The sequence below is a fragment of the Leopardus geoffroyi genome, chromosome B3, assembly GCF_018350155.1.
Source record: "Leopardus geoffroyi isolate Oge1 chromosome B3, O.geoffroyi_Oge1_pat1.0, whole genome shotgun sequence".
In the NCBI taxonomy this organism is placed as follows: Eukaryota; Metazoa; Chordata; class Mammalia; order Carnivora; family Felidae; genus Leopardus; species Leopardus geoffroyi.
Genome location: NC_059337.1, coordinates 142,488,074 through 142,512,553, shown reverse-complemented (window position 1 = coordinate 142,512,553; position 24,480 = coordinate 142,488,074). Strand labels below are relative to the sequence as shown.

General features: G+C 61.0%; 1 protein-coding gene across 5 annotated transcripts in view; it reads right to left on the bottom strand.

The window, feature by feature from the left end:
- The window catches only part of EVL (Enah/Vasp-like), a 153,887-nt gene that overhangs the window by 18,506 nt on the left and 110,901 nt on the right, over positions 1–24,480 (bottom strand). For all 5 annotated transcript variants that reach the window (XM_045452070.1, XM_045452066.1, XM_045452067.1 and 2 more), the window contains exon 4: positions 2,008–2,071. In XM_045452070.1, the coding sequence (XP_045308026.1) occupies positions 2,008–2,071 (64 nt within the window). The remainder of the gene's footprint in view (positions 1–2,007; positions 2,072–24,480) is intronic.

Sequence of the window (24,480 nt, the reverse complement as noted above, 5' to 3'; positions counted from 1 at the left end):
GCACAGCACCTCCTCCAGAGGGGACCGTCTAGAGGGACGGACCCTTCTGGCTCCTGCTCTGGGAGCACGGCTCTGTGACCGCGGGTAAGTCACTCCCCTTTCTTGGGCCTCTTCTCTGCAGAGTAAGCACGAGGGCACGTGTTCTCGGGGGCTCCGGTGAGGACGACAACGTGCGAGGCCGACAAGATGGTGGAAAAGACCCTGCTGGTAGGAGAGGCTGGGAGAGCTCTGGCCGTGTCTGCATCAGCGTCTCTACCAAACTGCGGCAGCATCACCCGGAAGAAACTCCAACCTTCCCAGCAGGATCCACAGGCTCAGAAGCCCTTGGCAAAAGGGAGGCTTTTGGAAGTACTTAAAAATCAGGTGTGGGCTTCAGACCCTGTTTGTGAGCGAACAGAGGCTCCTGTGCTCGGAATCCCCACCGCACGTCTGGCCCCACATAAGTCACCTCTCCCCTGGCCTCCCTTCGTGTGAGGTGACCAGCAGGAGCAGGGTCCCCTGCCCTGTGGCCTGGGTTGACTCCTGCAGTTCACAGAGGGGCCTGCAGGGGATGCTCCGGCCCACGGACAGCGGACCGCAGGCGGCCTCGCAAAGGAACTCTGGACTCGGCTGGTGGGTCAGGGGAACGCAGGGTGGTGTTTAACCAGTTCTCAGGGATCTGTTAGGACTCATCTGCCCCGAACAGTCATCCCTGGGCCTGGTGGGGCTCACGCACGCCCCTCTCGGGGTGGAGGCGGCCAGGGCACCCGGCAGAGCTGGGACCACGCTGGCTGTCAGTCCTGGTTCCGCCTCTAACTGCTCATGACTTTGGGCAAGTCCTTTCCACTCTCAGCTTCAGCGGGCTCGTGTGAGAACAGTACCAGCAACAGGAACCCCGGAGGGTCAGCGTGAGGGGTAAACGAGGCAAAGCCTGTAAAAGCCTTTCATAAACTGCAACATGCTCTATCCTGAGAGGCCAGGAGACAGGCCCAGGGAACTGAGAGACGAAGGGGAACTGATAAAAGGAGTCTCCCCCGCCTGTAGGCAGTCTAGAAGCACACTGCCACCTTTACCTCATTTCATGGAGGTGAGCAGAGCAAGGATTATCGCTGTTCTCTTCCAGTGGGAGACTGAGGTCTAGAGCAGGAACTTGCCCAGGGTTACAAAGTACACCGTTGGGGCCAGAAGGCACCCAGAGGTTATGGAGTTGTGGCCCTCGCTCCCTAGAGTGGGTGACAGGTTAGAGGAAGACAGGCCCCGGAGACCCTCACAGCTAGCTGAGCTGGGGGGGGACGTAGCCTCCCCGACTCCCGGCCCAGGGTTCCATGTGAGTCTGGCTGCAGGACCCCCCCCACCCCAAGAACCTCGGCACAACCTGGCTCCAAGCCTATCAGAGGGGCAGAGCCCCTGGCCCCGCCTTCCCTGGCGATGTGACCTGGGGAGGCTGCTCCCTCCTTGGCCACCGCGGTCTCCTCTATAACTTCAGGACAACGGCACTGGCCCTTCCTCCCTGTCTGAGCACTTTAGAAGCTCCTTGGAGGGGTTGGGGGTCACCTTACGGCCCATAGTCCACGGGCTGGCAAACGGCAACAACACAGCCCTGGCCAAACTGTCGAAAAGCTGTGATCCCCAAGGGTGCTCGTGGCCTTTGTCCACCTTAATCTCAGGTGGGAGGGGAGGGGGCAGGGGGTTAAGATCCTCTGGAGAGGCTGTGGCACCCGCCCGGGGCCACAGGAGAGTCGCGTCCGCCCGTCTCCAGCAGGGTGGCCTTGGCCGCGTTACTGCACCCTCCCCAACATCATAGCTATCCCTACACATGTGGGAGGGCTGAGTTCAGTCCCAGGAACGCACCTAGGATGCCGCAGACCGGCCGTCCCCATGAGGCCACACGTTCCCTTCCTCGCTCTGGCCAAGCAGCCACAAACGTGCTCCCTCTTCCCTCTGGTCAAGCCTGTCCACCTCCCCCCGCCCTGTCCCCCGCCCCAGTGTGTGTCTCTGGGGTCCTGGCCTTGCTGGGCAGGGGGTTACCTTCTCTGGATGTCCATCTCGTCAGGAGAGGGGCCATTCTGCACCTGACGCTGGGTGGAGGGGCCTGCGGGGCAGAGAAGCACAGTGGTTAGTGGGTAGAAAGGCCCCGGCAGACCAACCCGCAACGCTCCCCGTCTCTGCTCCCCCTGGCCTGCAGGAGACCCCCTGACCTCTCAACAGGTACACCACCATCCCTATCCTATCCTCCTCAATCGCCTCTCTGCCCGTCTCGGCGCTCTTCTCTCGGAGCCAGCGAACGGGACCGCGTTGCTCACACGGCCGAGGCGGCCCTTCAGCTGCAGAGACCCCCTCCTTCCCTCTCAAGCTGTGTTTGCTGCGACCTCACGTCCCTCCGTGGTTCCGGCCTCTGCACGTCCTACAAAGCTGTTCCAACACAAATCGCCAGTGTGCTCGGCATCGCCAAAACCCAAAGGAGGCATTCTGTCCCGCCCCATTCTCTCTGGCCCGCCCTTTGGGCACGGGAATGGCCCTGGCAGCGGGTTAAGCGTCAGAGCCAGGGATTTCACACCTGGTCTGGAGGCGCGGGGCCCTCCTGCCTGCATCTAGGAGCCTGCGGCTGTGGGTGGGAAGGAGACAGTGAGGCCCAGATGGCAGAGGCTGTCACTGAGCGACTGCGAAGCCTTCCGGGCCACACCCTCGTCCTGGACCCTGAAGGCAGGGCCCAGGGCAGTCCAGGTCGGCTGCCTGTGCCCTATGTTCGGGTGGGGGCTGGTGCGGTACCACATTTCCAAGAAAAGGCAGGCTTCTGCCCCAACCTGAGAAAGAGCTGATTGTTCCTGGTCTTTGCCAGCTCAGGTGTCACTGGGGAGCTGCACAGAGTCAGTGACAGGGCAGAGAATCTGGGCAAGTGGGTCTCGTACTTCACTGACGGCACGGGGAAGGGGTTTGTCTCCTCCTGGGGATAAAGTGGCAGCGACGCTCAGCCCACAGCAAACTCCATGACATACAGAAGGTTCTCCCACAGGCGCTTCAAGCCGCTGAGGGATTAGCAGGTTGTCCCCCGGATCAGGGGCACGGCGGGACAGAGAGCAACAGAATCTCAAAGCTGAAACAGATCGTCCGATTCCAGGGCAGCCTCCTGCCCGGCCCAGGAGTGTCCTGTGTGCCTCCCAGGCAGGTGGTCCGGCGTGATCCCAGCTACGGGAGCCCCTACCTCCCACGAGACCACGTCCTCTCTTACACCGAGGTCTCAAGCCTGCCCGCCCTCGGAGGCCCTGTCTCCGCCATCAGGTGGGACACAGCATGGGTGGAGTCTTTCCATGCCCAGAGTGAGCCTCCACGTCTGGCTGTTTCTGGACCTTGCCGTCCTGGGCCCCGGGATCATTCTAGTCAAGTTTCCGGTGAGCCTTGCCTGGCTGGTGTCCTGGCTCCGTTGTGAATGTTTCAGCCGGGGAAGGAGGAGGACACGGGTGGTGGGCGGTGGGCCCGCTGCTCGGTGGGCCCGCTGCTCGGTGGGAGGAGATGGCCTTGTGGGGCTCCAGGGAAAATGCCTCCCTGGGTGGACCCGGCCGGCCCCGCCCCCGCTCATTGGTGCCTTTGGCTGCTGTCAGACGGCGGCCAGGAGAGACGGTGCCTGCACGCTTTTACAGACGCGACCTTCGCAAGGATCTGGCGTGGCGGCCTGGCACCCGACGGGCGCGAAACCAACGCTAGTTTTCTTTCCCTGTCTCTAAATGCATCTTTAAAATTAATTAATTAGCATGTAACTGTGCTCTTTTTTAAAAGTTGGTTTTTCTGGCTATAAACAGCACGTGATGTGTGTTGGGTGCGCGCATCAGAACAATTAAAACAAATTACAGGACGAATCCTCGCCGGGGATCTTCTCTCTACTACTGGGCGAGGCCCAGGTCTTGGGGCTCTCCCTCCTCGTGCTCAGGACCAGGAACACAGTGCCGCGTGCGTGGTGCAGGCACCTTCCCGGTTCAGTGAGAACTCCTCCCCACTCTCACGGCCCTGGCAAGCAGCCCCCGCGGGGACCCGTGACAGGCAAGGGCGTGGCCCGGCAAGGGGAAGTGACCCGCTCAGGGTCTCACAGACAGCAGGTGGCGGAGCCAGACTCAGACAGCCTGCAAAAGGCCACTGTCTTTCTTCTGTTCAGTCACTCGTGGGGTCAGATGGAGACCCACTTAAGAGCGGAGAATGAGGGTGGCAGGTGGCACGCCACCAGCAGAGCCGTAGGGAAGGGGCTGCGTTCCCCCAGACTGGACAGGTGTCCCCCGACCCCGACCCAGAGGCTCCGTGCCTCTACCCACTCGTCCTGGCTGAGGCACGAGGGATTCAAGACACCTCAGCTCCTGGTTCTGGGAATCAGGCCTGAGCTGCTCAGCCGCTGGCTGGACTTCTGGAAAACTGGCCCCTGCCTCGCTCCAGGGCCCGGCCTCTGCTGCTGAGCCCATGTCTGACTCTGGAGTCGCCCTTCTTCCAGGGCTGAGCCCGTCCTGGAGACCCTGTCTGTCACCTGGACTGAAGACTGGAGAGCCAGGCCCCACCCTGGCGCTGAGGTCGCGGGATGCCCTGGGCTCTGCCAGTCGCTCAGAGGCTCTTCATCTGGTGGCCTGGTCTGGCCTCGGTCACTAGGAACATTTGTCAGGACCCCAGGAGGCAGCCGACAGCCTGCACAGTGGTCCGTGGTGGTCCTGTGCTGGGGTCCCTCATTCTGCCTGCTGGGCTGGACTTCCTCCTAACACCCTCAGCCAGCCTGTCCCTCCAGAGGGTGCAGGACATCCGTCAGGAACCTGGCTGCTCCCAGGGGACCTTGGTCCCGGCACTGCAGACAGCTTTCAAAACAGCTGGAATTTTAGTCACGACAGAGCAGGAAGAGACAATGCTTGGCATAAGGCGATGCATAAGACCTTCCACTCTTCCCAAACTAAGAAAACGTTAGCCTCTTTCGAGCTATGAGGATCCTTAACACCAGGAAGCACGGTCCCTTCGTCTCAGGTGGGGGCCGGGGCCCGGGGAAGGGCCCACCAGCGTCACACGGGGTATGTGCAGCAGACGTGAGGCTCTCGCTGTCTCCGTACTCCTGGCCTATCCCACCCACTGGCCCCAGAGGCCCCAGCGGCAGAGGCAGGAGGAGGGACAGGGAGGAACTCCTTCCGAACTGTCTAAGGCTCCTTGGGAAACCTCCTGGCACAGCGCACGTGCTTCTCCGGGGGAAGCCTCAGGGTGGGAGCCCTGGGGGGCTGTTCATCACCCCCATCTGTCCCGCTGTTCTCTCCAACAAGTCCCCGTGTGGGGGGGACTGGAAGCCGAGACGGGGGCGTGCAGAGTCCCCCACACCACGGAGTCACCTCAGGCCAGCTGCACCTCTGCCTTCAGGGTCCAGCTGAGGGGGCAGGTGGAGGCCCGGCCTCCTCCTCCTCCGGCCGCCCACTTGGAGTCGGTTACAGGGTCTCACTGCAGCCCCGTCGCAGATCCTGAGTCCGCCCGCCTCTCCAGCCCCGGGGGCCGCCTCGGCATCTCTCTGCTGGGCCTGATGCCTCAGTCGGCCGACAGGACCCTCAGCTCCGCTGTCTCCCCGTGCTTCCCGCCCCTCTTCCACGCTGATGTCACAGCCTCTGCGGTCTGTGGAGAACACAAGCCTGACCCTCAGGGGCCCGGCCCCGCAGCCGCTGCTCCTGTCCCCGCCTCCGCAGCAGCCCTTTGGCATCTACTCCCTAAGTCTGACCACGTGGCGTGCTCCCCACTGCTCTGTCCTGTGCGGGGTACTGTCCGCAAGGCTCAACTCCACGGTCGCCTCTTCCAGGAAGCCTTCCCACATCCTCTCACGCTCCTTGCCGCTCGACCCGCAAGGGCCTCTGTCTCAACTTTCTCACTAACGCTTTGTGAGCAATCTTCTCCTCCCTGTGAGGTCTTCAGTTTCTTGAAGGCAGAGACCAAGTCCCTTCCTCGTCACTGTGTGCGCAGCGCCTGGCTCACGCCGGACGCCGGGGATATTTCGCTGACTTGAGTCGGACGGTTAGAGGGAACTCGTGACCGCCAGCCCGGCTGGGAGAAGCACAGGAAGGGACGGGGCTGACCTCGCTGAGATACAAAGAAAAGCACTGAAGAGGTAAGCCACAGAAACACAAGCGATCCCCCAGTTCAGGCTTGTTCAGAGAGCAGGCCGACCGGGGGACGGTTCCCGGCCAGCACCAGGACCCCACTGCTGGCCGGACGCCTGGGAGCAAGCCTCAGAGACAGACAGCCTGCCCCAGCCTCTCACAGGCCATTCTGTTCGACGTGCCCCTCGGCTCTGCACGCAGCTGCGCGTGGACTCGCGGTCACCTTCTGCTGTCGCGCGGCGCCCCTCTGCACACGTACGGCAGACACTTGTTCGGGGAGATCACGTTCAACGGCCCCCTCCCCACAGGTACCGACCTGGGCGGGCCGGCAGGTGAGGCGGCCCAGGGTCGGCAGGGAGGAGGCCTGGCCAGAGCTCTGCCCCGCACGCGGGAGCCGGGCCTTGTCGTCTATAAAATGAGAATCAGCACGAAGCCTAAAGCCTTACACGGCTGCTGTGCGGAAGAGACGCGACGCACGGAGAAGCCCCCTGTAAACCACAAAGGCCTGCGCAACATGCGCTTTTGTTAGTGTTTGACGCAGACGGTCTGGGCGGCCTCTCCACGGAGTCCAAACGTCTCACCGATCACTGACCTGCCTGCGTCCCGCGCACTCGCACGGCCCTTTACCCCAGTCGGGCTGCTGCCGCTCTCAGGAAGGCGCCTCACGGTCCACCTACAGAGCGCTGCCTTCGCTGCCGCCGCCCGGCTGGGCCCACCACGGCCCCGCAGAAGGCGTTGCTGGTGTCTCTGGGAGGTGAGGGGGCTCGCCAAGGCCAGGGGGCTCCCCACGATGGCCCTGGTGTCACAGCTCGTTGCGTGTGGGAGGTGGCCGGGGGCGCCCACCGAGTCAACCCTCCCCCTCCCTCGCTCGCCTCCGACAGGTTTTGCCAAAGTGAAAACAAAGACCCTACGGGCCTCGCAGACGAGCAGGAGGGAGGCAAACGTGAGGTGCGGTGACACAGGTGCCCGTGCGCGACCGGCGTGTGGGCCCCGGGGCCGGCACGAGAGCTCGCAGCGGGGGGCAGGCCAGGGCAGGGGGCCTCCCGTCTGAACACCCAGAGAGGGACGGGGACAGAGGGCGCGGCCCATGCCGACACTCGCCTCCAGGCCCCCGCCGGACGGGGACGCTTCCTGGGGAAGGCACTGACTTGCTGCCGTCTGGGAGGCCGCTTTCCAGATGGCTTCAAGTCCCCCCGAACACCTGCTTCTACAGAACACGGTGCAGACCCGGAGGAGGACTGTTCAGCTACACGGGTCAGTGAGCGGGGGGAAGACAGGGGAGAAAACAAAACCAGAGCCATGGACTCCAGCCAGGGGCCCACGGGGGAGGGGCAACGCCTGGCCAGAGGGGACAGGGCCGGCCTTCACGCCACAGAGGCTGAGAGATCGAGCAGAGAGTCAGTGTGACTGACCCGAGGCACTGAAGTCAGCCGGACCAAAGGGGAAAGTGGGGCCAGGGGGTCTGAGGTCATCTCTGAGGGACGGCGCCTCTCCCCGTGGCTCCGGGGGGACTTGGGGCCGGCCAGTCCCACTCGGTTTCTCGCCCGTGAGCAGGGTGTTAATGATCACCACATCCTTCCCGGGGCTGTTCCGAGGTGGGATGAGACCACGCCTGGCGCTGGTACTCTCTAAAGGCTTCTATACCTTCTGTCTTCGACGTAAGGATCTGCCAAGGGCTTCCGATGCGAGGTGTGACCATCCTCAGGAAACGGAGGGGGGCAGGGGTGAGCAGCTCAAAGAGGGAAACCCGGTGGCATGACCCGGCTCCAGGAGAATGAACCAGATGTGGCCGATGCCCCACTCGCACCCCCCAGCCTCGCTGCGGGGCCCGGGCCCTGCTCGGCTGCAGGGGCACCTCCTTGTGGGGACCCTGCTGGCGCCGAGCTCCCTGTCCACTCCGCCTGTACGTGCCAGGACAGACAGCAAAACGAACCCAGGCCAACAGAGTGGTCTGACTTGCTCTCCAGGGACTTAACTGTTTTGTTCTCTGTATTCCCAGCACATAATGTCGTTCTTGGCCTACGGTCAACACTCAGCAAATATTTGTTGACTAAACGAACGATTACGCCCCAGGCAGACTGTGTGAAGATCTCTAGCCAAATGTTGAGACTATAGCAGGCGCCACATTCTTAAAGCTCTCATCTCGTGGCTGGAAACAGTCAGTGGCCAAGCTGGGGACTGTGCCCCATAAGCCCTGAGACACTACAGCAGGAGAGACACTGCAGGTCGCCAACGGAGGTGGCACTGGGAAAATACCACAGATGGGATGAGGGAAGAGGGGACCCGAGTTTACTGAGCAGCTACTACGTGCTGTGCACAGGCTCTGTATAGGGTTCTCACCGCTGCTCTTCCTCCTCGTGGGCTGGAGTCCTGAGGGCCCAGCTCCCAAGGGTCCCCCGTGGGACCAGACAGGCGGTCTTTCACGTGCTGGCCTAGAGGCCTCTGTGCAGCAGACGGTGCTCATGCCCGCTCCAGGCCCCACCCCAGGTAAGATGGCCCAGTCCTCCCGCTACCCCCCATTCCCACTTTCTAGTCCTTCCCCATGCCCGGCTGGCCTCTCCTGGACTGCTCCAGTGTCCACAAATCCCCTTCAGGGTGAACCTGGAGCCAGGACACCCCAGTTCTTGTTGGGGTTCTGCTCTAAGTGGCCAGGTATCCTGGGAGTCCCTCCCATCCCTGGGCCTCAGTTTCCCATAAAGTGAGAAGGATGGAACCAAGGATCACACAGTTCTAAATCTCTACAATTTAAAAGGACAAAGAAGGAGGGGGCCCCGGGTGGCTCAGTTGGTTGAACGTCTGACTTCGGCTCAGGTCACGATTCACGGTTCATGAGATCGAGCCCCGCGTCAGGCTCTGTGCTGACAGCTCGGAGCCCGGAGCCTGCTTCGGATTCTGTGTCCCCCCTCTCTCTCTGCCCCTCCCCCGCTCGCACTCTCTCTCAAAAATAAAGATTAAAGAAAATAAAAAAAGGACAAAGAAGGAAATACCCCAATATGGGGAGGAGACTGTGGGATCGTTTCCCTCTTTTTGAACTTCCAAATGAGGCATGAGTAGATGCACCACCATATAATAAAGAAGCACAGGGCTAAGAGTCCCCAGGGAGGGCACAAGTGCTCCTGTGTGACTCCATCCCCATAAGTCTGGTGCTGCAAGGCAGACGGGGGGGCCTTACAGCTCCTGGCCCGGGTGCCCACGTTAAATTATACAGCCTGAGGTGGGCAGATAAGCCGAGGCATTGCCGACACCTCCTCCTGAGAGAGGCTGTCCTTCTGCCCGTCCATTAACATTCATGAGGCTCTGGGACGCCAGCCTCCCCGCTCCTCTGGGACAGAAGGGACAGGCTAGGTTTCGAGTTAGCCTCTATAGGAAAGGCATCCCCTGGGCCTCCTGAAAAAGAGGGAACCTGAGATCCCAGGACAAAGGATGTAGCACCTGCTCAGTGATGCTTGATGGAATTTCTGGCCGGCGAAGGACAGCTACCTAATCTGGGCTGGGCAGAGTCCCAAGCCCCTCTGAGGCCCCCTCCGCCCCTCTGCCACGTCTCTGGCTGGCTCCTTCTCCCTCTGGAGGGTCCCTGCATTCTGACTTGACTTAGGGCGGCACTTTGCAACGGGGGCAGACCTCCCAGACCAATTCCTTAGCATTCCTCCCCCTCTCGTTTCCAGGCCTCTGCTGCCGAGCAAGCTAGTGTCCGTGTGGGAACGGAGTCTGTGATCCGGGCCCGAGTCCTCAGAGGCGCCTCGCCAAGGCCACACGGGAATTGGTGGCAGAGCTGGGACCAGCGCCCGGGACAAAGGTCTCCTAGCCCAGGGCTCTGGCCGGACAAGCAGCTGTCTCCGCACCTTCGCGCTTAGGAAACCAGGGTGGCGGTGCTGAGCCCCCCTCCTGCACTCGGCTCAGCAGTAGACAGATCCCGACTGCCGCTGCCGTCTCCTGCTTTGACGAGAGATGGTTCGGCTGCTTGCCTGAAGTTACCCCGCGTGAATCTTCCAGCGCCTTTCCTCCCGAGGCCTTACCAATGAATCGGGGCTCACAGCGGGCTGATGCGTGAGCCCACCTGTGTCGTTTCACTCAGAGCACCAGGGCCAGCTGTCACCCGCTGGACTCCTGTAACAGACCCTCATTCCTGAGCCCTCCCGTTACGGTTCAACCGTCACCCCACGGTGACCAACGTCTAGAGCCGTGGCAGAGAGGCCAGCGTCCAAACGGCCCGTAGCCCTGGAAGGTCAGCCTGTGTAGATGCGGGGACCGCGTTTCGGAAGGGCCGCACGGTGAGGAGCACCCGCCTGGGGCCTGCAGAGGACGGGCCTTTGCCCTGTGCCGGCCTGGGTGCCGGCGAGCAGCCCCACCTCCCTGTCCCTGTCCTGGCGCATGGGGCTCCTGAGGCCCGGGGGAAGGGACGACTTGCTCGCGGGGGGAAGCGGGGCTGGGACCCAGGCTCCCAGGGTCCAGGCCGGGACACTGCCAGCCAGCCTGCCTCGTCCACTCGGGCTGTGCTCCCCAGGCCACTCGCTTTCCAGGTGAAGTAGCCGTTTCCTAACAAGCTCGCTTCAGGACAAAGAACCAACCTCGAGAAGAATCTCAAACGGAACGAAGTACAATGAAAATATATCGCGCCTTTACAGCGTGAGTCACAAAGCGCCTTTACGTGATTCTGGTCATTGATCTGCTCAGCTACCCAGGGCGGGGCCTATCAGACCTCTCACAGGTGGGGAAACTGAGGCTCAGAAAGGGTGAGCAACCACCCGAGGCCACACGCGCCTCCAGCGACCGGCGCTGCCGGGACAGCAGCCGTCTCCCGAGCCCGGTCTGCATGCAGCTGCTTCTGTCCGTGCTTCCGCAAGGCCTCCGTGAAAAACAGCATTTACCCTCTGGTCAGCCACTGGCAGGCGCCTCGTCCCAGGAGAGCTCATGCCCACCACCCCAGCAGCTGGGAGCAGGAGGAGGGGCCCGTGAGGAGCAGGGAGGAGCCCCCACGAGGAGAAGGGAAGAGTCCCGGGGAGGAGCTGAGAGGAGCCCCTCGTGAGGAGCGGGGTGGAACCCCCTGCGAGAATGGGGAGGACCCCCCTCAAGAGCAGGGAGGAGAGACCTCCTGTGAGGAGCAGGGAGATCCTCTGTGAGGAGGGGGGAGGAGCCCCCGTGAGGAGCGGGGAGGAGCCCCTGTGAGGAGAGGAGAGGAGCCCCCTGTAAGGAGCGGGAGGAACCCCCATGAAGGGCGGGAAAGGAGCCCCCCATGCAGACTGGGGAGGAGCCCCTGTGAGGAGAGGAGAGGAGCCCCCCATGTAGAGTGGAAGGAGCCCCTGTGAGGAGCAGGGAGGAGCCCCTGTGAGGAGAGGAGAGGAGGCCCCGTGAGGAGCAGGGAGGAGCCCCCTGTGAGGAGTGGGGAGGAACCCCCATGAAGGGGGGAAAGGAGCCCCCCCATGCAGAGTGGGGAGGAGCCCCCGTGAGGAGACGAGAGGAGCCCCCCGTGCAAAGCGGGAGGAGCCCCTGTGAGGAGCAGGGAGGAGCCTCCCATGAGGAGCGGGGAGGAGCCCCCCATGCAGAGCGGGAGGAGCCCCTGTGAGGAGCAGGGAGGAGCCCCCCGTGAGGAGCGGGGAGGAGCCCCCGTGAGGAGCGGAGAGGAGGCACCCCGTCACCTACAGCTCACTCTGCAAAGCACGGTGCAGTGGCAGTGGCAGAAGCAGAAGCAGTGGAAGGTCCACTCTCTGCTGACCATTCCGGGCAGGCCCCCGGGCGCAGTCCAGGAGGGCGCCTCTCGCATCCCGGCCACTTACCCGTCCTTCCTCGGCCACCCGGCTCAGGCAGTGGGAAACCGATACGCCAGCCAGCCGTCAAATGGGCTTCACTGCCTCAATCTTTAATGAAGCCTCCCAGCTAACCTATCAGAACCGTCCTGCCTACCTGATTCTAGCAGGTTCTGGGGGCCGTGGAGAAGCAGCCAGACCCCTGTGGGGCCAGCCCACGGGCCGTGGTGACACCAGGTGTCTGACAGAAGACCCCCCCCCCCCCCGCCCCCGACTCTCCTCTTGTCCCTTGCAGGCAGTGGGATGGGACAGTGTGGGCACGGAGCCAGAAAGCAACGGGTGAGCGGCCAAAGGCAGAAGCCCGGGCACTGTTTGCGTAGACCACCTGCTCTCCCCAGGCTCCCCGGGCATCCCTGCTGCTGTTCCTCGCTCTTCCTTCCTTGCCGTCACGTCTGCTTCCTCCCAACCAGTCCCTGCCACGCCTGCTTCCTTTCCCAGCCGGATCGGCTCCAAGGAGCTCAGTCCTTCGACCTGCCAGCAGGCACGCCTCTCTCCCACTGCCCTGGGACCCCTTCCTACCGCCACACCTGTGGGCACAGTGGCTCTTCCTTCTGCCAGGAACACTCGCCTGCACTTCCCGGGACCCATAGAGCCCAGGTGAAGTGGGTCCCTGTCCCTGTGGAGCGTTCCCTGGCTCCTCAGGTGGCAGGAAGGGTAGCTTCCCCCTTGTCCCTTTGCTGCTCCACTGTAGCGTCCTGTACCTTTGTGCCCTAGGGAACGCGCCCACTGCCGATACCGGAGTTTCTCCACTGTTTACTCCACTGGACTGTGAGCCTGAGAGTAAATCCCACGCCTGTACCTTCTTGTCCCCAAGCACCCTGCGCAGGGCCTGGCGGGAAGCGCGCAGGGAACGTCTGTGTGGCCAGCCCAAACCTGGTGTCACACTCTCCTTCGGAAACGGGTCAGCCCCTCTCAGTAGAGCAACGCTAATCTCCCCAGTCCCACCAGGCTTAACGCTCTGCCCTCTACCGGTCTCCAGGGAATGCCAGCCCTGGGGGGAAACTGCCCCTCCGGTCTGCCTCCCTGCGCTGTCTAGGCCTCAGCCTCGCGCTCTCCTGAGTGGGGGTCTCCGGCTCAGGCTCGCCCCCAGGAGCCACGTTTGCAGATGGAACAGCAGGAAGCCCTTCCGTGCCATCCCTGAACCAGGAACCCTGCAGGTCCCACCAGTTCCCGTGGGAAATCCTCACTTTCGGATCCGAGGCCTCCTACGCTCTAACGTGCCCGGCAGCCCCCAGCCGCCGCCTCCAGCACCCTCTTTCGCTAGCCGGTGACTTACCTGGGCTGGGCTGGGCCCCACCTGCCTTTCCCTCTTCCCTCTTTGTTTCCCTGGGCGGCAAATGCACATACGCAAACACACAAATCTATAGGGACGACACTGGACTTCAAGGAATGTGGCACACGCTGCCTAGGAGGGTCCCCTGAAGGCCGGCCCATCGTCTCCCCCCTCCATTCCTCCCCGATGCAGGGCTCACACGGTCCCGTCTGTCCAGATCCTTCCGCAAGCCGCTGACATCCGTTCTGCAGGTCTTTGGGACCTTGGGCTGGCCGGTCACAGTCCCTCTTTGGGACTGCATTTCCCTGCCTGTGGGGCTGCACTGGGGAGGTGGCATCACAGTAAGGACAGCGGCCCCCACCCCTGCCCGGAGCGTGTGGACTAGGGGCACTGGCAGGTGAATGCGGCCCCGGCTCTGTCACTTATCCCTGGCCGTGGGCACGTTACGGTAACTGTTTTCTTATGTGAAAAATAATAAAAGGCACCCACCACTTGTCTTGGAGCGTGGGGGTCAAAAACTCGTTCGCGTCAGCCTAGACTCTGATACGGTGCGGCCCACCGATGCCGTTTCCTTTCCGTCTTAGGTAGTCCCCAGGAACATTTTTGTGTCCGTGAAATTCTCACAACGCATCCCAGAGGTGGTGTTATCATTACCCCATCTGGCCAGGGGCGCCCAGAGACATCAAAAACCTGCCTACATCACATGAGCGAGTGACAGAGTCAGAACCGGGACCGGGACCAGGACCAGCACCGGGACCGCAGCTTCCACCCCCACGCTGCCCCGCTCTCCCCTCTACAACGGTCACACCGCGCAGACTGCCCGGAGCAGAGGCCGCCAGGGACAGGCTCTCTCCTTCGCATTTAGTCAAAAACCCAGCTCACGGCCTGCTGCCAGCAACGGGCCACTTCTACGCAAAAAGCAGTGTGTGTTAGGGGCGCCTGGGTGGCTCAGGTCACGATCTCACCGTTCGGGAGATCGAGCCCCGCGTCAGGCTCTGTGCTGGCAGTGTGGAGCCCAGAACCTGCTTGGGATCCTGTGTCTCCCTCTCTCTGCCCCTCCCCTGCTCGCGCTCGCTCTCCCCAAAATAAATAAAAACAAACAAAGTGGTGCCCGCTAGGAAAAAGCGGCCACACAAGCTCAGGCTGCAGATTCAGAGGACGCCGGGGTTAATTCTGTTTCAGCTTCGGCGTTTCCCTGACTTCCACCTGGATGGGACCTGCGGCCTTTCACACCCAGCAGCAGGGCTCAGCCTGACCTGCCTGCTTCCAGCCGCTGGTGCCCCTGGAGGCCGGTGATGCAGCCCCGGTCCCAGCGTTTGCACAAGGGAGAGCAAGGACACGTGCCAAAACACAGGCAGGCAGACAGCTGGACCTGAGCACTGCTTCCGCAGTCGGCCGTTCTGGGCTGGTTCCTCCATCTTGGCTGATACGGCTCCGTCGGCCCTCTACAACCTAGTTTATTAACTGTTTGTTCAACAAGCAGTTATTCCCAATTTCTTACTCTGAAGGAGGCAAGCAACGGAGGGAAGTTATTTCTAGACCAGGTCACATAGGAACATCCCGTAAGGGCGCCTGGCGCGGCTGATCTTCAGCTGTGCCCGAGACTCCGAGGCCAATGCCGGCGGGGTCAGCAGGACCCCCACCCCAGTCACTCGCGCGCTCTGCTTCTGAGGCCGGTCCCCTCCGCCCTCTGCTCCTACACTGAAACGGGCTCCCACACCTGCGGCCGGCCCTTCCAACTGGGGGCGGGCACCCCAACAGCTTGGTGGCACTCCGGCGGTACGCGGAGGAACGGAGAACACAGACCACCGGGAGCGTCAATTTTACTGAAAGGTAAGGAATTCAAAACAAGGAAATAAGCAAGATACATCGAGGAGCAGAACATGAAATCCACGTGAGTCTGGAGTGTCTTTGGGCCACACCGCAGCTCACTCGGTGGCCGGGGGGGGGGGGGGGGGCGGGGGGAGGCTCCTGGCCGGTGCTCACGCCCACCCGCGTCCTCGGAGCCCAGCACTTCCTGAAACGTTTCGGTCTTTCCTGCCTCTCTCTGGTGGTCCCTTCGCTGGTGATGTGGCATGTCCCCCCCTTGTGCTCCACGGGCCCACCTCCTCTGAGGCTTGCTCTGGGGCATCCACGAGGCACCCCTGACATCCTCATAGGGAACATTCCTCCTGTGAGCCTGACCCGGCCCGGCGCCCCAGCTGCCTTCTGTTCGAACTGAGTAGGTGCCTGCCTGCGCCCCTGCCGGACTCTGAGCACCTTGTGTCACAGAAACACCCTGTATTTATGCTTCCGCGTCACCGTGTGGAATTCTCAAAACAAGGTGACAAGCTGTTATTATCACTCTGTGTGACAGATCAGAAAAACAGAGATTCAGAGGCGTGAATCACCCATCTAGATCGGTAGTAAACTTGGGTCAAGATTCCCGGGAATCACGGCTACACCTTTCTGCCGCCCCGAACAGGGCCCGCGCGGCTCGGAAGCGGGGAGACAGGCAGGGGCGCCGTCAGCGCACGGTGGTTACGGAGGCCAGCCGTCAGAGCAAACCATCACCGACTCCGTCTGGGAAGAAGTCAGAGCGGCACGGGGGCGGGGCGGCCGGAGCCGATGTGCCCAGGCCTCGGGAAGCTGCAAGCCAGCTGGGAATCTGCGGGCCCCTGCTGAGAGCCACGGCTCCCGGGCAGAGATCGCCAGGCCGTGATTCCTCGCCTCTGAAGATGTGGTTGGCAAGGAGAGGAGGCTGTGAAGGCCTGGGATTTGGGGGCTGCTTCCTGACCGTCCAGGAGAAGGCCTACGCCTTACTGTGCTCAAAGCTGTCCCTGAAGTCCTGGCCGTGCCCGTCCCCAGCCTCACCTAGTCTCCCACAGAGTCCAGGATGCGCAGCGCCCCTCTGGAGAACTCCGGCAAGTCTCTGTGCCTTTGCACCTGTGGCTGCCTCTTTTCAGAACCGCTTCTCTCTCTTCTCGCTGGCAAACTTCTGTCCACGCTTGGAGACCCAGATCAGGCTTGCCCCCCACAGAGGCTTTCCCGACGGCCCTGTCCCCCTACCTCAGCCCGCGTGCCAGGCCTGTTCTCTAGGCTCCCACAGGCCCTGTGCTTCCCACCTGCCACAGCGCACCGCCCAGTTTCCCTTCTCCATCTGACCGGGCCCCAGGAACACAGGAGCCTACCTTTCTCATCTCTGTGTGCTGGGTGTCCCGCCCAGCACGGACGCCCCGCAAATGTCTGTTCGCTCACTTATCACACAAGTATCAGTGTGCCGGGCGCACACGCTGCTGTCCTGGAACTGACGCACCCGGGACACGCACGGAGCAGGAACACAGCAGGTGAGAGAACTGAAGTGGCAGGTGACGACTAGCGGATGTGTGAGCAGAGGTGGGAGGGAAGGAGCTACGGGCTACGTGGAGGGAAGAATATTCCAGGCCGAGGGACATCAGGTCTAAGACCCAGTGTCAGGAGCAGGCGTGGCATGCTCGGGGACGCAACAAGGAGGCCAAAGTGACCGGAAGGGAGTGAGGCAGAGCGGGAGGAAGTGGGCTCGGAAGGCGCCAGGGCCGAGTGGTCTGTGCAGGCCTTGCTTTGGATTTGGGTCCGGTTCTGAGCAAGACTGGACGTCCCTGGAGAGTCCCAAGCAAGGGCTGACCCGACCTGAGCTAGACTTGAGAAGGTTCATCTGCTTACATATGAACATGGACTATCACGGGCTCGGCATAGAAGCAGACAAATCAGGCAGGTGTCTACTGTGAAAACCCCGCCGCCTGCTGAACGAACATAATGGGTGAATGAGGGCAGGCCGCAAACAGGCAGGGGACAGGGCCTCAAATGCTCACACCCTGTCCCCTCCAGAAACTGCAAGCTGTACCCCAAGTTCAGCACTTGGGTTTGGGAGTCCTTGTGACAGTTACTCACTAAGATAACATGAGCTGGCGCTTATCCGGTATGAGCTACACTTGGCAGAAGGCTGACCTGTGAAGTTATCGTTCTTGAGCAAAGAAACAGACACCAGGTGAGAAAAAGAAACGGGATGCTAGTGAGTTTTTGACTTACTCAAAAGGCCCAGGCTTTTGGCCATGAAGATGGGCCAGGCCGAGTGCCCATAACAGTCAACCCAGATCGAGCTGGGTTATGACGGACAGAGCCTGGAGGCCACCAGCTGACCCAGGGGCTCGGCTCATCTGACAGGCACTCTGGTCTGACGGGAGAGACAGGGACTGGCGATTAGGAGGCTGTGGCTATGTCCCTCCCCAGCGTGGCCTGGGGGCAAGTCGCTTGCTGCTGTGAGCCCTCGTCTCCTCATCCCTAAAGTGGGGACAAGAATCCCTAACGTCCCCCTGACGGTCGCAGAGGCCGCGTGAAGACCCAGTGGGACGAGCAAGCGGGTGGCGTGTGGGAAGGGGTCATGTCCTCTCCTCGAGGAGCGGGGCCCCACGTCTTCTCCCACACCAGTCGTGCCCCTGCCCTCGTTGAGGGGCGAGGTCCTAGGACGGCGTCGGGGGACAGGGTGCCCCAGGGACGATGACACCACACTGGCATCCTCGGGGCGCTTCGCAGCTGACAGATCACATCGTGAAGAGGGAACTGGGGCGGGGGGGGGGGGGCACGGCGGCTGGCTCGAGGCGCACGGGCAGGAGCCGGAGAGGCAGGCCACGCGCCGTGCCACGCGTTGACCAGGCACCGTGTGCAGGCTGTAGCTACGGGAAACCGAGAGCCCCAAAGAAATCTCCCCATTAGCGTTCGGGAGAGAATCCTGGGGCCGTGGGCAGCCGGCCTTCCTCCTCCAGGAGGTGAACTGCAAACGAAGCAGCAGCTCTTTAAAGGGAGATAACGGCGGGGTGTCTGGAAATTGGGGGCCCCCAAAAGGGATACAGAGTGCCGTCAGTGTGCGGCGGGAGACCCCGACGTCGGGCGGAGCCTCTTCCCAGAGCCTGGATTTCAAGTCCCAAACCACCGAGACCTGCCCCACCCTCCTCGTTGGCTGCTCCCGGCTCGGTCCCACCGTGCAGCCGGCGCGGCCCCAGCTCCCTCTCGGCCCCGCGTTCCCGAACACCCGGGCCGTGTGGACCGGCCTCCCTCTGCGTCCCAGAGCAGGGCCCTCAGCGTCACCTCAGGAGGTGATGTCGTTAGCTGACTTTTCAAACACGCATAAAAAGCGAGTAACTTCAAACGGTTACAGTAATTCACGGGTGACAAGGCACTTCACACACGCCGTCTCACGTTACCCTCACGACAACCCTGTGAGGTAGGTGTGATGAACCCGTCGCACGCGTGGAGAAACGGTCCCAGAAAAGCGCGGCGACTTGGCCAAGGGCACACCCTCGGCACAAACCGTGCTCGGGCCCAGATCCGCCCGACTCCACGACCGACGTGCACACGCCTCAGGGCCACCAACGGCTGTAGGTCCGTGAACACGAGGCTGCTGGCCGGGGAAGGTGCCGTCCTTCGCTTAGGGCTGGTGGTAGGCGGGCCAAGGTGACGGGTGCGATTTCTGTGTGAGACAATTCTATTTGCCATGTCCCTCAATCACAGATAGCACCCCTCACCTTGCGCCCAGTTTCACAGGCTTGCGAGCGGTGCTGGTTCGGGAGCGCCGTCTTGGTCTGCAGAGGGTGGCGTGATGGCAGGAAGCGCCAGGCTACGCGAGGCACGCAAGACAGACACAGGAGCGAGGTGGCCAGCTCACCCACTCACACGCCCAGAGGTGTCCGTCCTTCCTCAGGGCGCTGGAGACGTGAAAAGCAAGGTGCCTGTCCTCGAGGGGCTCACAGTCTAAGAACCAGTGGGACAGAGGACTGCGTGTTCAGAGCCGGGGAGCGAGCCCCGAGGTCCCCTGGGGCGCCTGGAGGCTCCCCAAGCACAGGACCGTGAAGGAGGGGCAGGCCAGCAGCACACAGACGAGGAACCACAAGCAGGGCAGCGCGGACAGGGGACAGCATGGCACAGGCCGGGGAGGGGCTTATCAAACTGACCCTGGCTGTGCAGAAAGGTCACGTTGGAAGCACCGGCAGGAAGGACAGGTTGAAGAAGGGAAGAGAGGCTGACCACTTAGGGTCCTGCTACAAGCCTGCAGGGGACAGACAATGGGTGCGTGGGCTGAGTCAGGGACGTGTCCCGGGTTGGGCACAGCGCACACCTGCATCGGTGTGAACTGTCCAGGGCAATCGAGCATGGGATTGGGGGCCTGCACTGAGTCCCAAGACCCGGCCAGCCCCTGGGTCCTGATGTGCTCCCTCAACCTGGCACAGAGACGGCAAGAGCTCTGAAGTTAGTGTGCTGGTTTCTGAGGGTCCGGAGACAAACAGGACACTTAATGACATCCAACCTGACTGGATTCCCATGTTGGAACGGTGGTGTGAACCTTGGTGACGGAGGCAGAGGTGAAGCACGGGGCGTTGGGGTGGATGAAGCTCCCACGCTGGCCGGAGAGGCTTCATCTGAGGGACAACTTTCGGACAGGAGGAGTGGGGCCTGAGCGTGTGGGGCGGCGAGCGGGGGCCACAGCAGGGGCGTTCCGGGAAGCATGGCGACGTGCCCGTCCCACCTTCTGTGAACCTTGAGCACAGAGGCTAGTCAGGAAGCGGCCACCAGAGGGCAGTCGTGGAGGCGGGGGTGGGGGAGTGGGGGAGGGACACAGGAAGATGGGGGTCTTTCAGGTAGGGCCAGGCCGGCCTAAGTTCTTGTGTCTCAAGTGAGGCAGAAAGTGCCAAGGGCCTGAGCAGGCGGGAGAGGAACACAGCCAAGGGTTTTTCTGTAGGGGAAGAAGGTCGGTCCTTTTCCACAGGAAGGTTTACGAGAAGTGAAATTCAGCCCCGAGCCTAAGAGGCTGGGAGGTGGCCCGGTGTCCGAGTGTGAGAGGCCGGGAGGTGGCACGGGGTGAAGAACCAGGCCTGCCTCCAGGAGGAGGTGTGACCGGGAGCCGCCCGCTGGGGCTCCTTCCCGTGCCCGTGTGGCTGTGGCACCGCGTACTGATTGAGGACGCGGACGCTGGGAAAACGCCGCTCATCCCGCACCAGGGCCGTCACCTCTTGGAATGTACCAATGACGTTATTACAAGCAAACCAGGAAAGAAAAGGATATTCCGTCACATTCCTTGAGGCCAACGAAAATATGTGCCTCGTCGTGTGTTTTAATTCCCTCCGTGTGGATTTCCACTAAGCTACCACGTTTTTCTTTTTCTTTCTCTTTTTTTCAGAGCCCAAAAGGGTACAATGGATAAAGAGAACGACTCTGGCTGCAGCAGGGCGAGGTCCCTGGCATACCTGTCTGAACCCTTGGAACTCCTCAAAATGACAGTTTGGAGATTCCACCATTCCGCCCAGGAACTGTCGACAAAGTTGCCTTCGACTATGCCGCTTCTGTCCCCGCCCCTGCCCAAGCCCCCCACACCAGGCTCTGCCATTCCGGGGCGCTCCCGGGTCTGGTCGGCGCCTCAGGCCTGCGGAGGAAATCTGCCTGCTAGCACCGACGGGGGTCCGCGAGGCGTGAACTCATTTCCAGACCGCCGGCCTCCAGATCCTGCCATCAGCACCGCACTCTGCTGGACGCCCTCGATCTCATTTGAGATCAAGGTGAGGTGGCGTCACCGCCTCATTCTCCACAGGAAGGGACTGCGGCTCGGAGTCCTGGCCGGGAGGAGACGGCCTGCCTACAGTGGCCGGGCTGCTCCCGGCTCCTACCCGGGGCTGCAGCTCTGAGTTACCGCCTGTAGGTGGCCGCTGTCCCAGGCAGCCCGTCCTGCTACCGAAGTCCAGGCGCTGGGACACATGTATTCCAGTCCACCCCCTGGGGAAGAGGCTCCTTCCTCCAGCCCTGGGTAGGATGACTGCCCAGGACGTGTTCGTGGGCCCCAGCCCCCGGTGATCTGTGTGCAAGGCCTCACATCCACTGTGGGGGTTCTGCCTCGCTCACAACGTGAAGGTGGGCCAGCTACCCCCGTCGCTCCCTCCTGGGAAAGGCTGTGACTTTGGGGTGAGTTGGAGGTTGCTGGATCTTCTGATTTGGAAAGTTTCTTGGGGTCTTAGTGGGAGTTTGAGAAGTGAACCTTCTGTTTTGGTCTGGGCTCTGCCCACTCTGCCCTGAGTTAACAGTAGGAAAGGTGAGGCCACGCGAAGGTGAAGTGAAGGATTCCGTGGCTCCTTGAGGCAAGAACGTGGAAGGGCCTGGGACGCCCGGGTGACTCAGAAGGTTAAACGTCCCAACTTCAGCTCCGGTCATGATCTCGCGGGTTCTTGAGCTCGAGCCCCGCATGGGGCTCTGTGTTGCCCGCTCAGAGCCTGGAGCCGGCTTCGGATTCTGTGTCTCCTTCTCTCTCTGCCCCTCACCCACTCCCGCTCTGTCTCTGTCTCTCAAAAAAATAAACATTAAAAAAAAAAAGAAAAAAAAAAGAACATGGAAGGTCCTGCCAGCAAGGGCAGGCTGTTCTACCACTGGGAAGGTCACACTGAAAGCCATCAGAATCAAAAGGGGAAACCATGGACAGATGAAGCTATTCTCAAGCCCTCGGGAGCATGGACTGTCACGTCTCTCCACTCTCTTCCAAAAGAACCCTTGGTCCTTGGTCCCAGACAAAATGCTTTTTTTTTTAAGTTTATTTATTGATTTTGAGAGAAGAGAGAGCATGAACAGGGGAGGGACGGAGAGAGAGAGAGAAAGAGAATCCTAAGCAGGCTCCACACTGTCAGCGCAGAGCCCGATGTGGGGCTCGAACTCATGAACTGTGAGATCATGACCTGACTGAAATCAAGTGGGATGCTTAACCGACTAAGCCACCCAGGTGCCCTGGAAAACTCTTTAAAAAAAAATTTTTTTTTAATGTTTATTTTTGAGAGACAGAGAGAGAGAGAGACAGAGTGTGAGCAGGGGAGGGGCAGAGAGAAGGGAGACACAGAAGCCCAAGCAGGCTCCAGGCTCTGAGCCGTCATCACAGAGCCCAATGCGGGGCTCGAACCCACAAACTGTGAGATCATGACCTGAGCCGAAGTCAGGCGCTTAACCGACTGAGCCACCCAAGCGCTCCAGGAAAACTCTGTTTTAGGAAGGAACGGGTGTGTCAAACCTGGGTCTCCAGGGCTAGGGGAGAGACCTCGGGCACAGCCCCAGCTCTGCCCGTGACTCTGTGTGTGACCTGTGGTCCCCTCCCCTCACCGGGCCTCAGTTCTGTCATCTGTAAAATTACACGGTTTCACGGTGCCCAAGGTTCTCTCCAGGTCCCCACTGCTCGGCCTGCCTGGACCTCAACTATCTGCCTCCCACACCAGCAGCGGCTTTGAAGAGGGAGCTTTTCTCAAAAGTTCACTTCCCCGGTGGCTGGATCCCCTCAGCTTGGGGTCCTTGTTTCAGGTGTCCCTAGAGCCCTGCGGTCCCAGAAGAGCGGGAGACATTTGTGGTATGTTAAAAGAGAACGGGGTGCAGTGTGACAGAAGAGTGCTGGCCCTGGGGACGAAAGATGCAGCAGGGCTGGGGGAAGCCGGACGCCAAGAGGCTGCACTCACGGGACACCTGCGAGTGTCTTGGGCAGGAAGCGTGTCTGTCACTCCTCTGACAACCGATGTGCTACTGTACCCATTTTGCAGATGGAGTGACTCGTGCCAGGCAGTGGAGTAGAAATCGGAGCCAAGTGGGGAACAGCGCACCCAGAGAGCACGGAAGCTCCCTGCCCCGTCCCCCCACCTTGTCCTGTGCTCTCCCCGTCGGGTCCTCCCCGAGTTACACCCTTTCTATTAGGCCTGTTCTCTCGTAAGTGAATCCTTTTCCTGAGTTCTGTGAGCCACTCTTGAAAATTAATCAGACCCGGGGAGGGGGGCAGTTGTGGGAACCTCTGATTTACAGCCTGTTGGCCAGACGCACAGGTGACAACCTGGGCTCGACTGGCATCAGAAGTGAGCGGCGGGCTGCCTCGTGGGACTGGGGCTTAGCCTGCGGGGTCTGACGCCATCTCCTGGTAGACGGTATCAGGACCGAGTTAAGCTGCAGGGCTCCCTGCTAGCGTCGCAGAACTGCTTGGCTGTGGAAACCACACACCGCCGTGTCAGAAGTGAAGGACTGCGGGCAGAGGAGACACGAAGGAGTAAGGCAGGAGTGGCCTTCCTTCAACCAAACGGACATTCTTCCCACTGTGCCATGTGGCTCCTACCACACCTCCTGGTGTCTGGATGAGGAGAGCGGAGGGTGCTAATCCAGCTTCTCCTACTGACTGGCCAAGCGCTTGCTCCCTAGGGCCCTCTGGGGCTCAGTTTTCTCAGCTGTAAGATGGGCACAGACATGGCGCTCTCTACCTGGCCGGCCCTGCCACGTGACAATCAGATGAGACCGGCAGATGTGATCAAGAAGGAGACTGAATTTTGGGGCGCCTGGGTGGCTCAGTCGGTTGAGCGGCCGACTTCGGCTCAGGTCATGATCTCGCGGTCCGTGAGTTTGAGCCCCACGTCGGGCTCTGCGCTGACAGCTCGGAGCTTGGAGCCTGTTTCAGATTCTGTGTCTCCCTTTCTCTCTCTGACCTTCCCCCGTTCATGCTCTGTCTCTCTCTGCCTCAAAAATAAATAAACATTAAAACAGAATAAAAATAAATTAAAAAAAAAAGACTGATTTTTACAGAACTTCTGGCCCATCCATCCAGCCTCAATAGCCTCTTTCTATTATAAACATTTTATAACTCCCTGGTATCTAAAGTGAAAGTCATAGGCTATATAACGCAGCTACATAAATTAGAAGAGAAGTAATGCCTTCGGCGTACTCTAAGGGAGAGAGAGAGGAGGAAGCCAGAGCAAGGTTCACACAGCAGGATGTTAAAGCGCAGACGTGGCCCCACCAGCCAGACGCTTACACCTGGCCACAGACTCACGGTGGCAAAGGGGAGCTGCGTGCCTGGCGGACAATCTCACAAGTGACAGTGTTTCCAAAGCAGAAAGCAATTCTTGGTGACGCTATAGACAACCCAAAGCACGTTTTCTTTGGAAGTGGGTGGTACTTGCATTCCTGGAGAATCCAGCACACGTGAAACCTGGGTGAGGGAAAAAGGAGCGCTTTTTCTTAAAACAGAGCTAAGTTCGGACTCAGATCCTTGCGTTTTTTTACCTCCATGGCTCGGACGGACACGTACAAGCGATCCTTGTGTAGGACCCGCCTTGTCACCGCAAGCCGTGCAGCCCTCCCCACCCCTGCCCACCGAGCCAGTCTCTCCGCCGTCCTCCTTGCATGCTGAGAGGCACACGGGTCACCCGCCTTACAGATGGAGACATCCAGGCCCAGAGAAGGGAAGTGATGGGGCCGCACGCCGGTAAGTGTCACGCCAGGCCCAGTACCATGACCTCTCAGTCTCTGAGCAGATCGCAGC